General features: G+C 35.7%; 1 protein-coding gene across 13 annotated transcripts in view; it reads left to right on the top strand.

Moving 5' to 3' along the window:
• Positions 1 to 16,022, top strand: part of SYNRG (synergin gamma) — an 85,615-nt gene that overhangs the window by 41,181 nt on the left and 28,412 nt on the right. For all 13 annotated transcript variants that reach the window (XR_010024573.1, XM_063109391.1, XM_063109402.1 and 10 more), the window contains 3 exons: positions 2,955 to 3,073; positions 3,285 to 3,347; positions 8,562 to 9,509. Coding sequence is in view for 12 of the 13 variants with exons in the window: in XM_063109391.1 (XP_062965461.1) it covers positions 2,955 to 3,073; positions 3,285 to 3,347; positions 8,562 to 9,509 (1,130 nt within the window). In the remaining variant the exon portion in view is untranslated. The remainder of the gene's footprint in view (positions 1 to 2,954; positions 3,074 to 3,284; positions 3,348 to 8,561; positions 9,510 to 16,022) is intronic.

The raw sequence follows: 16,022 nt of genomic DNA, 5'->3' as shown, positions 1-16,022 counted from the left end.
TTTATGCTTGTGTACCAACCCATGTCTTTTTGGTGAGAGATGAAGAGATTTGAAATAAAAATGTTTAGAAATTAAATAAATAAATAAATAAAAGATGTGTTAAATCATGATATGAATAGCTGAACCTAGGTGAGACTACTTTATGCAGTATTTTTAAGCAGAAAATGGGTGCTATTTGTCAGAAGATGATAAGACAAGTGAGATGTTAGGAGTAGACTGGGGTAGAGAGCGTTGTTAGTCTGTGAGAAAATGACATTAGTTAAGGGCACTACCAGTTGTGGGATGCTTTATGATTGTGACATAATCTATAAAGCATTTTAGGAATAAGAAGTGACTGTGAAAGTGGTTGTTGCTGCTGTGTGTGGGATTAATTCAGCTGCTGTGGTAATCCTGTTGTGAGATGATGAGAGGTTTAGAGTTATAGACACTGAACAGTTTATAGCTGAGAAACTGGTTGGACTTGGTATTGAACTGGATGTCAAAGTCAAAGGAGAGACGGCAATTGAGCCTGCCTCTAAACGTGAAAGGAGGTCTGGAAGACAGCAACATTATCTAGTTATCCATTCAGAAAATACTTACTGTGTGCCAGGCACTGGGGAGTCTAGAGCAATCAACAAAGCAGACATGGGGCACTGATGATAGAAAAGTTGAAAAAGGTTAAGGTACAGGGGTTTGGGATTGGTAAATTTATTTTGCTGAGTTTGAAATATTTCTTTTTAAATGTATTGTAGCGCTCTTTTACCTGCCCGTAACTCTGCCGAGTGGGCCAATTGACCGGCTAGGGCTGGGTCTGGAGCTCACAGACCCCTCCAGCCCATTCACCAGACTGGATCACAAACCCTTCACATGCCAGCCTGAGTCCCCAGACCTCTCACACGCCAGGCTGGGTCACCAGACCCCTCACACACAGGTCTGTGAGCTAGGTAACTGGCAAAACAGGTCCTTGGAAGCCATACGTTGCATAGCATGACCAGTGAGCGGTCGCCTGAGGCAGACGCCAGCCAAGTCCTGGTGTCGCCCATGCGCATTACACCAACACAACCTGCCCCGAGGCGAGGGGGTCTGATTAAATTACTCTATTTTCCCAACTTGTATGTACTTACCAAGGTGAGCAACTAAGTAAAACAATCTGCCACAGCCAATATGGAGTGATTGTAAAACATAAATGGATTCGCTAGAGAAAAAGCAAAATATTTTTTGGGGTGGCCAGATTGTTTCAGTCTTGCCTTTCAAAGAATGTAGGTTCTTACATTTTAAAACAATACGCCTCTCTCACTTGAGTACTTTCATTAGTGTTAAAGAGTAGAAATAACTGTTTTCATGTTTGGAACAGATTATAACTACTGTATATAACTTGAATTAACACTTTAGTGGTGATCACAGTGTTTTGTTTTGTTTTTTTTTAATAATAACCTCAGAGAAAGAACTGGAATGAAATATTCATTTGCAATATGCATGAAATTACAGTCTGAGTCATAGCTTTTTTTGAATGGAATTTTATTTTGTTGACTTCAATCAGCAATACTTCATTACCCTGAATATATTCTATTTTTTTCCAATTCTGTGAATATAATTTTAAAGTTAATATTCGATTAAATGTCATATTTAGAAGGAAGATTTTAGCAATGAGCTTTAAAAGACCTTAGCTAAAGTTGTAGGGTCATGAAAAATAAATAGATCATTCAACTTTGGGGTTTTTTAATAAGACACTAATTACCTTTATTCCTATATAACATTTTGTACAGTGAGCTGAGTTTAATTTAAAAATCCACCTGCAGACCTAGTAGTACAGTGGTGGGGGAAAAAAATCCACCTACAAGTGTAATGTGTAGATGACCACCTATTACATTTGTCACGATCAGATATGTAGCAGCTGTTTGGAAGTGATGTGAAATTATAATATTTGATGGAACTAAGTCTTAAAGCCCTGTGGACTCCCATTAGCATGCAGGTGACAGAGCCTGGATTTTACCTTGCTTGTAGGCCACTGATAAGAAGATTTAAACGACTGTGGAAAGATTTTTGCTCCAGGGCAAAGAATTCAATAGAAATCCATTTATATAATATATGTGTGTGGTACTGAATGACACAAACTACTGGTGGAATGTAATCATTCATATGTAAAGATTGTTCTTCCAGGGAGCTGCCTGGGTCTGATAAGGAGGGAGGGAAAGCAGTGCTTTTTAAAGTATGTGTTTAAGCCTTCCAAGAATTACCCACACAGATACTGCTCATTACAGTTTTTCCATTCAGGAAGAAATAGGCCCACAGGCAAAAGTATCTTTATCTAATTTTGAAGTAACGTGATTATTGTTTTGCTACGAAGATAGCTTCTGGGACTGAAGAAGGGATCCTTGGAACTGCTGATATGATCCTTGTACAAATGCAAATTGTATTAACTGTATTGTTGCTTAAGTAAGCAATGCAATATGATCAAAAAAGAACAATTTACATCTTGGCTTACACAACATTTCACGAATAGATTTTTATCTTAACTATTCCACCTCTGCACTCATTTTAGAGAGTAATTTGTATTAAGGTTAAACATATTTCATTTTAGAATATTGAGTATAAATATTTGGAGCAGGTCACTTTTGTGGTTTTATGGGCCTTAAATTAAAATTGCAGGAGGTCATCATTCTTTAATCATCTATTTCGAATGCCATTCCAATTGTTATTATGGCTTAACAAGATGCTTAAATGGTCGACATGGATCTAACGCCTCTTAGTTTGTCAACAAAATAATTATTGCTTGGTTTAATTTAAATAATTATTGCTGTTTTAATTTTCTTTTTCAAGAAAAAGACATTGTTTTTAAGCCATTTGACTTTTAAAGCAGAGTGCCATGAGTTTTAACTAGGTACCTGTTTGCATTTTAATTCTGAGCTCCTATTTGATGATAAGGGAAAGATTCAATGTTCTGGTCATTGAGACATGTTTCTTTTCCCCTTTAGTGCCCCTTCTTTGTGGATGCCACTTCCTGGAACTACAGCATTGGCTTCACGGGATAAATACGCTGTGTTTAAAGGAATTACAGCTGACAAGACCTCTGAAGATACTGTTCCACTTGGAGGTATAAACAGTTTGTAGATTCATAACCCTGTGAATGTAACATTTAATTAAATTGTATGAATCTTTGTTTTGAGTGGTGGCCTTTTATGTTAAATGTGTAAAATGCTTATACCACATGTTAAGTGTGTTTGGTTATCCCAATCTGCCACACTTCCTTGAGCTGTGTTCTCAAGGTTCCTAACCCAACTGAGCTTCTGTCTTTTCTGTCATAGAGCCTGGTGATAAATATAGTGCTTTCAGGGAACTCGAACAGACAGCAGAAAATAAATCTTTAGGTAAGTTTTTAATCCCTTAAATGGGTAAATTATTTCCATTTTTAATAAAAGAGACTTTTGATGGTTTTTTCAGTGACACTCCTGAACATTCCTGTATATTATGATGTGTGTTTGTGTGTTTAGGAGAAAAAAAGTGGAATAGGAAAAACAATATGGTATGGTAGTGATTTTTATGATAGATATTCAAACTGCAAATATTTTAATTCAAAAAAGCCTTAATGGGTACCCTACTATGTTTAATAAATATTTTGATAAGTACAGGGTGGGAGATTATCTTGTGGAAGGAGGGATAAGACTTACCTTTTTGTATCTCTAGAAAGTGTAGGAAGCAAATGTGTTTTAGTTATTAGGAATTATTTTCTAAAATGTAGGGCAAATCCCAAATCAATGCAATTTTTTCTGAAGATAGTACGTTCTCTTCCACTGGAAGCCTGTACGCCAAATCATATTCCTGTGTCAAATGAGAGCTATGTCTAATTTTATTTATTGTAACATTCGACAAGACTTTAACTGTTGGCAGCGTAACAGCTTGTGCAAAAGGCAGCAACTTACTTTTCGAGATTTTTTTTTTGTTACTGTTGTGGTACCTGGCATGATTTTTTTTAGCTTCTTAATTATCATCTGGAAAGAAAACATAATAGAATAATGTCTTTAAAAACAGCTTTGATGAAGCACGATTACTACTACCTGTCATAAGACAGGTATAAGATACTTTACATTCACAGAGGTATGATATAGTACTGTCTTACATCTATCTATACTACTAGAAGATACAATTATAAAGGCATTATTTGAGACTTGATTCTACTTTTGCAGAAGTGGGCCCAAAGGATGGTATGACCCAACTCTGGTAAAGAGATGCATCTTCTTAGACAGGATTTCCTTTCATTAGTAGCACAGTTCCAGGTATTCAGTGCTCTTCATGAACATCAGCTAAAAATCACCAAAAAACAAACCAAAAATTGGATTAATACAAAGATGACCAAGTGGAGGCAAGCAAGACTCAACCTAACTAGTAACCAAATCTGTCATGTTTGAATGGTGAGAGCTTCATGGGAGAAAAGGGATGCCAAGTAGCATTTCAAAGCTTTGGCCCACAACCAAAACATGGCATCATTTCAAACAGAAGCAGTAGCAAAACAATGCTCACTTGGATATAGTCAAGGATGCTAACATCACTATTTAATCATCTGCTCACTCATCCAGGAAATAGGAGAGATCAGTTACTGTACTTTGTGTTCAACTCAGTCATCACTTTTCAAGATTTTCAAGATTGGCTGTAATTGAATAAGAAAGATGAAGGGCCGAGCCCGTGGCGCACTTGGGAGAGTGCGGTGCTGGGAGCGCGGCGACGCTCCCGCCGTGGGTTTGGATCCTATATAGGAATGGCCGGTGCACTCACTGGCTGAGTGCCGAGAAAGAAAAAGAAAAAAGAAAGATGAAGAGAAAGAGGTTTATGTGCATGTGCAGTTAACTTCTCAGATAGAAGTGCTTAAATAGAGTAGAAAGAAATATGGAATGATAATTTGCAAATTATGTCCTCCAAAGCTTAACTGTGCATGCTATGAAATGTATATCTCTAATGAGGATTTCCTTATGGGAACAGTACCCTGTTCTACCTTTATGTACTGAATGCTCAAACTTGGCACATCTTTCAAAAATCATTTACAAGAATTTCCACCCTTCGGCCGGCTCGTGGCTCACTTGGGAGAGTGTGGTGCTGACAACACCAAGTCAAGGGTTAAGATCCCCTTACCAGTCATCTTTTAAAAAAAGAAGAATTTCCACCCTTCTGTGTGGGGTAGGGGAGGTTATATGAAAGTAAGACAGGTATGATAGGAACTGTATGTACTTCTCTAAAAAGGAAAACCCACCTCTTTTTTTTTTGACTGGTAAGGGGGTCGCAACCCTCGGCCCCCTTGCAACCCTCAGCACAGTGTGCTCTGCACCACACTCAGCCAGTGAGTATATTGGCCATCCCTATATAGGATCCGAACCCACGGCCTCAGTGCTATCAGTGCTGCACTCTCCCGAGTGAGCCACGTGGCCGGCCCAGAAACCCACCTCTTAATAAGAATATTTAATCCCTTTTAGCTCTTAGATTCTGGAAATGTTTCCTTGTATCATCCATTCCTTTAGGATGTTTCAGCTATTTCTTCCTCAGTGCCTGTATCAGACACTGGGAGTACAAAGATAAATCTTCGAGGAACTTTTGACTTGTTTTCATTTGCTCCAAGCATTGCTTTCATCAACTCTCAGGCCAAGGCAAGTTTGGAGTAAAGAGCATGGTTTAATATCAGGGTTCTTTGTATAATATGGTATTAATGATCATATGATATGTATGTTATTGCTGTAAAAGACAATAGGGAAAGACAATGATGCCACCAAAATGTAAGCAGTACCTTAGTCCTCCTTTTTCAGTACTTTATTAACAAAGTTCCAAATTGTAATTTTTGTTTGCTTGCTGTCATTCCTATCTTAATTTTAATTCTAAGGCCTTCCAAGTAGAGTTGCCAACTTTGTTCATTTTAGGAGAATATGTTTTATTCTCCTAAATGGTGTGGTAACTTTTTTTATACTATCATTAAAAATACATTGACTTGACTTCATGAAAGTATGATAGTGTCTTAGAATCTATGAGGAATCTTATATTGTATTTAGAGCTGTGAGTTTCTTAGATTACTTGAATGACAGAGTTTAATAATACTTCCTTTTTTCTGCTTCTACAGTTTAAGCCATAAATTAAAGTAGATGAGGAAAATGTTCTATATAGAGAAGTGACCCTTTTTATTGAAGTTTTAGCAAAAAGTGGTCTCTTTTGAGATTTTTCAGTCCTAAAAAGTGACAATTAGAGAATGAAACTTTCAAGAATTCAGAAATTAACTGAAAAGCTACCCATGAAATAATATGCTTCTAGTGACTGCAACTAATTTATTTGCCAAAAAACTCTGTTTTTGAACTTGTAAACCTACCCATTTTTATTTCCTTTTAACCCTTTGACCCAGCTTACATTTCTAATGGAAAAGTTTACAATTCATCAGTAAGTTTAGTTTGCTGTGGGTATTTCTTTTTAAAAATAACAAAGCAAAACTTGTCAATTTCACATATATTTCAAAGCAACACATTGAAAATTTAGGATGTGATAAAATTGGCTGCTTATTACCTTTTTATTTTTAGAAATAATACAAATATAATCAGTGATATACTTGTCTAAAATTCTAGGGTGATTTTTAGTATATGTGCTGCCGAAGCGAGCACTAGGGTGATTTTTTAAAGTAAAGTTTTACGTCTATTTCTCCTGTCAATTTGTGAAATTGACTTTAGTTTTGTTAGTGGTATGTCTTTAAAACATAAATTACCGGACATCTGAATGCCATTCCTCTCTTTTTCTAAAATTTCCCTAATAATATTAGATGGATTTCTCTGTGTTGATGGATTATGCTGGTGAATTGGTTAAATATCTAAGATTAGGAAGAAAAATCAGTTTCTGTTATTTTCAATGCTTTTTTCATCTGATATATCAAAGTATATATATCATGATACAAATACAATATATTTAAAGCCTGCTTTATTTTATATGCCAATTTTAAGAATTGGATTTTGGTTTTAAAAACATTTTTATGGTTCTTATGCTTCTATATCTCATTTTGGGGGAAAAGTAGAATTTCAAAATATGGGTGAGGAAATTAAAGCTTGTATTTTAATTTATAAATCTCCAGAGATGGCAGTCATATTTTTTAATAGTAAGTGGTGTTGTTTGGTACAGCTATATTTATATTTGGTTTATCTCTGGTTTTCATTACTGGCATAGCCTAGTGGATATTATGGTAGAACTTCAAACACTAGTAAAAAACTGAGATCATCTGCATCCTAACATCATACCTGTGAGCGATAACATTACTGTGATAATAAAGAATAGAAACAGTATTAAGAATCATGGGCCCAGATTTTTATCAGTGTCTTAATGGAGTCCAATTAATTACTTATGAGAAGTACATTAGTACCTCTTTTCTCTAACCAAAAAATAAAAAATTCCGTCAGTAACCCTGTCCTTAGAATAACACAATATAAACTAAAGTCTAAGCTGTATTCTCTGAGACTTTAACTGATAGTTGGTATTTATTCAAATCCCTTTGATTTTAATAAATAAGAATAAGTGCTCATTGGTACAGTGAGATGGCTGATTTCAAGAAAAGCCCAATTTCTCACAGATTTTTTTCTATAAGATTCAGCTTATTTGTTAAGAGAATATGGGGAGGAGCTGCTTTAAAATATGCCCTTAGCCAGAATGCTTTGCAAACAAGTAGGTACCTTTTCAAAAATTTTCATCAAAGTTCCCTTCAAATTAATGCTTCCACATACTTGAACAAGACCACTTAGTATCTTAAGATCCCTAGTTGAACAAAGTGCTATACATCTTGAATATTCGGTGCAAGATTTCTCATAATGCTTCATTGGTACCTCTGATTTTTTTTTTTTTTTTTTTGGTAACATGTAACACATAACATGTTTTTTCTTTAGAGGACCACTATTTGGGGCTGGCCCATGGCTCACTTGGGAGAGTGTGGTGCTAATAACACCAAGGCCAAGGGTTTGGATCCCTAGATAGGGATGGCCGGTTAGCTCACTTGGGAGAGCGTGGTGCTGACAACACCAAGTCAAGGGTTAAGATCCCCTTACTGGTCATCTTTCAAAAAAATAAAAAATAAGAAAAAATAAATGGCCCCTATTTTATTTTTATAATTAAAAAAAATTTTTTTGCAGCTGGCCAGTATGGGGATCCGAACCCTTGACTTTAATGTTATCAATACTATAGCTCTAACCAACTGAGCTAAATGGCCAGCCCTAGGACCACTATTTTAATATGCCTCTCTTCAGGAACCTCCAGAACCTATTTCTTATTCTATTGTATGAAAAAGTATTGAGAGCGGTGCTTTTGGCCAATTGAAGGATCTGTCACTAGGGGAGATATCACACTAAAGTCATGAGCAAATGAACATGGTACTGATAGGTACTCTCAGTTTGATTTTTATATATTTCCATATCGCTACACTTCACTGTGGAAACAAATACGTAGTTGGATACGGTTTAAACTGTGATTAAATAATGTCAAGCCAGTGGGGAAAGTCTATAAAATTATGCTTGCAATTTAATATGCTGTGCATTTTGTGGTTTTTGGTTCAGCATTCTTATTTATTTGGTTTTTTCTTTCAGGAGAAAGCTTTGCAGAATTCAGATCTACAGGAACTGATGATGGTTTCACTGATTTTAAAACAGCCGATAGTATATCACCACTAGAGCCACCAATGAAAGACAAAAGTTTTCCAGCATCCTTCCCCTCAGGAACTATACAACAGAAACAACAAACACAAGTGAAAAACCCTCTGAACTTAGCAGACCTAGATATGTTTTCCTCAGTTAATTGCAGCAGTGAGAAACCATTGTCTTTTTCAGCTACGTTTAGTACTTCAAAATCAGTCTCCACACGACCACAGTCAACAGGTTCTGCTGCAGCTACAACAGCATTGACATCAACTAAAACTTCTAGTTTGGCTGATGATTTTGGAGAGTTCAACCTTTTTGGAGAATATTCTAGTCCAGCATCTGTTGGGGAACAAGATGACTTTGCAGATTTTATGGCTTTCAGTAATAGCTCTGTTTCATCTGAGCAAAAGGCAGATGACAAATATGGTGCCCTTAAAGAGGAAGCTAGTCCTGTTCCTCTAACCAGTAATTCGGGCAGCATAGGGAAGAGCGGACAAAATCCAACTGCTGCATCTAGCAAGTATGATGTCTTCAAACAACTTTCTCTCGAAGGATCTGGACTAGGTGTTGAAGACCTGAAAGATAACACTCCTTTAGGAAAAAGTGATGATGATTTTGCTGACTTCCACTCCAATAAATTTTCTTCCCTGAACTCCGACAAATCCCTGGGAGAAAAAGCAGTGGCTTTCAGACACACCAAAGAAGACTCTGCTTCAGTGAAGTCCTTGGATCTCCCTTCCATTGGTGGCAGCAGTGTTGGCAAGGAGGACTCAGAAGATGCACTTTCTGTTCAGTTTGACATGAAATTGGCTGATGTGGGAGGAGATCTTAAGCATGTCATGTCTGATAGCTCTTTGGATTTACCAACAGTTAGTGGCCAGCATCCTCCTGCTGCAGGTGAGGAATTGGTTAGATTGCTCTGGTGATGGTGATGTACATTTCATAGATGATTCTGTTGATGTTGATTTACAGAAGAGTAAAGCTCTGGTCCTTCACTTTTATGAATTTCTAATTAACCTCTTTGTTGCCAGTCTCCTTAAAGCAGTGTTAAATTCGATACTATGGATACTGTGACTACTATGGAACATAGATTGGATCGCTAAAATATTTTTATTTTTGAACTCTAACACCAACTTGGTGTTAGAGGTACATAAAAACCCACTGCTAAATGAACCCCACATTGCCAGAAATTTTATAAAGGCTTTCGCAGTGTCAGCAATGTTCCCTCCATTTCTATGAGCAAAATCAGTGTTCCCCTCTCCTTTTTTCTTCTCTTGGGTATATTAAGCAGTTGCCAATATAGTATTCTGTTTGGTTTACAGAAACTGACTCTGGTTAGGCCAAGAAAGTAAAAATTTCTTACTAGTTGTATTGCAGTTTGCCACATTCCTTCAAGAGAAGAAGGAAAAAGCTCATACATGGATGTCCTGTATGTCAGGGTTTGGTAAGGAGGGAGGGCATGTGGTGTTAGTGGAATCCAGGTCCTGTTTTCAGTGTTACTTCTGTTACTGAAAGTACTGAGTTGTAACAAATCTGTAGATGCTAGGATAGGGTAACTACTAACTTTCTGAAAAAATGTTTGATAACATCTTATTAGAGAGCCCTCTTTAAATTTTAAGTGGATTTACATGTAGCAGTTTATTCTCTTGTTCAGCTTCCTGTCATAAAAACTAGATTCCCAAGTGTCCTAGTTTTGGGGGTGTTTTGTTTGTTTGTTTTTTGATATGTATATAGAAAGAAAAACCTATTTTATGGCCTTTAATAATGAGAAATATCTCAGTATTACTCCATTCTAGAAAATGTATTATGTATATGAAGGGTTTTTGGGTTTTTTAAAAAATTTTTTGGTTTTTTTAACAAGAGAGGAATACACAGACACTTCTAAGTTTACAGATTCAGGCAGAAATTGTAAAGTACTGTAGCTTTTGCTTATATCAAATTGGTAAGTCAGAAAACAAAATGCATTTATCCTTTGGCTATTGATGTGTTGGAGGTATTCTTAAACAGGGTGCTGAACTAGGAGCAAGTTAGCAGAGAGATTACATGTCTCATGTCGTTACTTGCTAAGGTATTTTCCAAGTGCAGTGGGCGGTCTGAAGAGCTCCTTATGCCCTGGACTGTCTGCTTTCTTTCTTTCTTTCTTTTTTTTTTTTTTTTGTACTTTTCTTCAGAAGTTTTTTTATTTTTATTTTTTTGCTGCTGTTTGATAGAGTAATTTTGATTTCCTCTTTCATATGAGCTACTTGAACCACACCAGTTGGTTGCAAAGTGCTGTTTTCTGAACAACATTTGATTTTTATTTTAAAATCTCATAACATGTATACTAGCCTTTTGGACTCTGAAGTTATTAATTAACTATTTTTCTGAAAGTGAATCTATATCTTTCACAGTGCCAAGCTAGATGTCTTTATGAAATGAGTCTAATCTGGGTGTGGGGTTTTGTTGTGGGTTTTTTGGGGTTTTTTTTCCAGTTTATTTGGGGAGGGGAAGTTGGTTTTTTGACTGAGTTTGTTCTTATCGACCTGTTAAAATTATCTTCTGTGCTCATGTTCTTTTATGTATGTTTGGAACATTCCAAGCTTGGAACCTGTAATGTTTTAAGCCAACTCTCTTCAGTTTGAGGATATTCTTAAAAGCAGATTTGTTTCCTCCCATTATCTGTAAACCTCCTGTCAGAAAGGAGCAGTATCCCTTGAGAGCGGTTGTTAAAAGGGGTTGATGTCCTATCAATGACCCTATATTGCTGTTGAGCAAAATTGCTGCATAAATGTAGCATAGAGTGTAAATGGCAGGAACTTCAATATGATGTGGTTTTATTTTATCCTCATGATCACCACAGTATCTCTTGCTCTCTTAGTTTGAGGGTTAAAGGTACTTCTTGTTGGAGAAATAAGAAGTGGGCTGATGAAAAGAGAATAAAACCTACTAGATTGCTGCCTATGGACCTTAATCCTATTTGGAAACCCTAACTTAACTCTGAAAGGGATACTGTCTCTTTTAACTCTTGCTATAATTCTTTGTATGGAAGGTAGATGATACTAATAACATTGCCTGATTTCTCCGCATATTATTACATTTAACCCTTTGAGCCCTTGCTGCATATAATTTCAACTAGGCTGCTTTTTTCCCCCACCAAATTTAATCTCTGTGGCATTGAAGCATCTTGATGTGCAGTCATTAAGATCATCTGGTTTTGTTGGCAGCAAGAGCTTACCTTCATTTGTGATGTTCTCAAAGGGTTAGCAGGACTTCTGTAGCTACCTACCTACCTACTTGTAAAGTAACTCTTCTTTGACATGAAAATCTTTGTATTTTAATCAGCACCTTATTTATTTATTTATTTATTGGCAGCTTTTCTGATGTCTTTTTTTCAATTTAGACATTTTCTGTGTGAACGTGCCTTTTCGAACTTGCTTTAGTATATTCCTCTGCGAATACTGATCTGCATGCTTATTCTGATGACTTATTTTCCAGCTCTCCTGTACCACTCTCTTTTGTGATCTTGTAAGTCCTGTGTTAATAAATAATTCTTTGGCATATTTTGAAAGTGTGGGGATGTGTGTAATTTGTACATTTTCAAGGTCAGACCAATGCAATACCTGGCTGGTATCAAGTTTAGAGCAGTAGTATTCCCTGGGACAAAAAGGTTTTGCCCTTTTGCTTGTTTGTTTGTTTTCCCCAAACACCTGTCTCCCAAGAAACTATTGATACATTTTAGCCATTGCCCTTTATAATTCCATTGATGTAAGTTTTTAACGTGGCGTTGGATTGAAATATAACTTTAAACTTGAAAAATACAACTTCAAACCTTACACTACTTTATGTAATAGAGAGAAAAAAATGTACTCGAGTTTCCTCTAATAAAGAAACTGAGTATATTTTATTTTAGAGAGCCTGTCTCTTACGAGGAGTAACACTTTAAAGAAGGGGAAGGTGAGGAAGAAGACCTAATAGTTGAGTGTTGGGGAAAGAGGGACACAGTTACTAGCTAACTATATACTTATAAACTTAATTTAAGATAAATCATCAAATGGTATTGAGATAGACTTCTGAGCACAGTAAATGTAAACTGAATTTATAATTGATAATCTATATAATGGAAAGTGTTCAGTGTTAATACCAGGAGGCCTTTGGGACTGAATTTGATTTGAGTTTCAAATTGGGTACTCGATCCTCTAATTGCAGAGCATGTTATCTTTCCAACTTCAGGATGTTTTATAAAGCAACCCTCAGTCTTTTTTTACTTATAGTATATAAAGCAAGTTCTTGAAACAACTTTAGGGGATATGTCAGACAAAGCTTTAAAGCACTTTCGTTTTTAAGAAAACAGTTTCTAGAAGGACCAATGAAACTTAGCAACAAGAGTAGGTCAAATTTGGAAAATATTTTCACCATTTCAAAATATGATAATAGGGAAAAACCTTGAGATTATTATTATTTTTCAGGTCAGAAACCTAAGACCAGGCCTGGCCAGTTTGGCTCAGTTGGTTAGATTGCAGTCTTATAACACCAAGGTCAAGGGTTCAGATCCCCATACCTGCCAGCTGCTCAAAAAAAAAAAAAAAACCCAAGACCAATAAAAACTTTGAGAAAAGGGTTGTTTCCATGTTTTAAAATTTTTATTCTTATGTTTTGAGGCTTTTCAGTTCTTTGTTCTTTTTTAGAATTTGAGGAAAAAAGAAAATTAAACTACTGAAGATGAGGGTTTTGAATAGGATTCCTGAGAGATCATTTATCGTATCTGAAATATGCCATTTGAGAAAAAAAATTGCATGTTGGGGTTTAGACTAAGAAAAGCTAGGCCTGCTATTTAAAATACAGTGTTTTTCAGAGCATAATGCTTTAGAAAGTTGAATGATACTTGGTTTCAAAAACCTTGTATAAATATATTTAATTATGATGTGTGGTGCTAACAAATTTGGAAGAAAGAGATCTTAATGTAGCCTCCATCTAGTGATAAAACCAGCTGCCCTTTGTTTAGGATTTTCCTGTGCTGTGTATAAGACCAATCTCATGGTGGCTTTGACTAAGGAATTCCTTTGCCAGTGTAATTTTCTAATGCTAGATGGTCCATCTAGGACTGCTTTAACTCCTTTCTGCATTTATCAGAGCAGACTGAAGAAAATGACTGAATATAACTGTGTAAGGCATACATTCACAAACTCAGCAATTAATGTTTCCAAAGTAACACATTACTTTTTAGGGAGCTACTTTTAATAATAAAATATAGTGATGTAAACTTTTTTTGCAATAAAGACTTGAAGAACTCTGCTGTAGATTCAAAAAAAAAAAAAATACTGTTTTGTTTACCCTGATGCCAAGTAAGATGGTTAGTGCTTGACTTTATATATCCGTGCCTGAGAAATTATAAAATGTATTTATGTTCTACAGTTCACATTAAAATCCCTACTGTGTTTTAGAAGTAGCAAATGAACATGAAAGGAACACTAGCAATAGCAAAGAAGCAGTGCTAAATCCTAAAATAACTCAAAAAATCAAATTATTTTTAAAGAGCTGCTTCTAGCTCTTTGTTTTTCCGTCATTTGAGTACTTTCGATTAGTTGCTTTGGAAAATGTTGACCCAATAACATTGAGGTGCATAAGAAGGTAATACACACAGGTGGGTCTCCTGGTGCTCCCCTCTCCCTTGCATGGCCAAAAGGCCTCAATTGCAATTGCCGTCTTCAGTACTTGTTTGGTGCTTTTTGATGAGATTTTTACTGATGATCACGGGCAATCCCACTGTGTGTTCTGACACCATTCCTTGTCCTTCTAGCCTCCTCTGACTTAAAATATCCGCAGGATTGCCACTTTTCTGTATTGAATTTAAAATGCTGACACAGAAACCTGAAGGTTCTTACAGATAATACAGATATAATTTAAACCATAGAGTCATGTGAATCAGTACAAATGAAGGATGGGAGATTTTCATGCAAATTAGGAGATTTTCATGCAAACTAGAAGGCAATTATATAGCAGCATTTTATAGCCTGTCACGCTTATACTGTGATCACTTTCGTTCCTGTTTTCTTCAACAACACCTATCAGGGTGTTTGAGATGCATAGGACACAGTTAGATCAGGTTTTATAGTTAATAGAGAATATGATTATGCTTGATTTCATAGATCCAAGATAGAATAGGGTCTAAGGTAGGCTAAGGCCAGGAGTGATGAGAAACTGAAATGTACAAATATTCATGGTTTGCTTTGGTAAATGAAGTCTGGATTAAATCATTATTGGAAATTAAAAGCTATTTCTTCCTTAGTCCAATGAACATTTTTATTACTATATTAAACACTTGGGAATAGAGTGGAATTTGCATGTGTATCTCCTTTTTTTTTTTTTCTAAACTCCTTCCTCAAAAGCCAGTAACTCTTAATTACCTGGGCATATGCTTACAGCTTTAGAAAGTGTCCATGGGAATGGATATTGCCTTGTGTGTCCCGTAGTGGCAGCTCACGTTTTTTGTTCTAAGAAATACCTTGTTTTCGTATACAACATCCATTCAAAAGAGGTTATGGAAAAGACTGATAGGGTTACTTGCCAGCATAAGCAAGAAATCCATGTCTTGATTTGAGATCCATGATGGCAAGTAGATTGTATAAGTTTATTCCTTTGGCCTTTGTAATAGGACATTCCTGGTTGCAAACAAATACATGTATTAAAGCACACAATTTGGCGTATTATCTGTGCAATTGTAGCTCAACCTAGCACAGCATAGGAGTTCTCTAGTAGAATTGGAAATATAGTAGTGATTCTCCGTTCATTTTATTGCATTCATTCTCCAATTTCTTTTTCTTTTTCTCTTGCAATTTTCAGAATTCAGCTATCAAATTGAAAATCCATCTATGGTAACTTCAGTGATTACAAAATAAAATGTGGGTTATTTCACAACATTTTTCTAGACAGGGTTTCTATCGATTATGTTGTAGGTCTTATATAATCTTTAATAATTTCAAAAGACCATTATATAATGGCACACATAACTGGACTGCTTAGAAAATGTAGAACTGTTAACATGGGAAATGAGGAATTTTCTTGCTTTAACCTACTTTCAATGAACTGATATACCTCATTTTTCTTAGAAAATCATTTATAAATATTCACTATGCCAGGAAATATTTCTCTATATTTATATTGTTTATAAATGCTAAGGTTTAGAGATACAGTGTTTCGTCTCTCAGTCCTTATGTAACATCAATAACTTATGTGTTCAAGTGAATTATGCTTTAATAAATTATTTTTTTACACCAAGCGGCCAGTAAATAAGCAAAAGTAAATTTAAAACTCAACCTTGAGGCTTGATTGTAGTGAATATTGTATATTTACTCTTCGTTTTTAAAAAAGTATAAAATATTCCATTTTAAGTCTTCCATTTAGTCATTTCTGTAAGTTGCTCCAAAAGGCACA

This window comes from Cynocephalus volans, chromosome 10 (assembly GCF_027409185.1).
Source record: "Cynocephalus volans isolate mCynVol1 chromosome 10, mCynVol1.pri, whole genome shotgun sequence".
Classification (NCBI taxonomy): Eukaryota; Metazoa; Chordata; class Mammalia; order Dermoptera; family Cynocephalidae; genus Cynocephalus; species Cynocephalus volans.
This window is presented reverse-complemented; position numbering and strand designations above follow the sequence as displayed.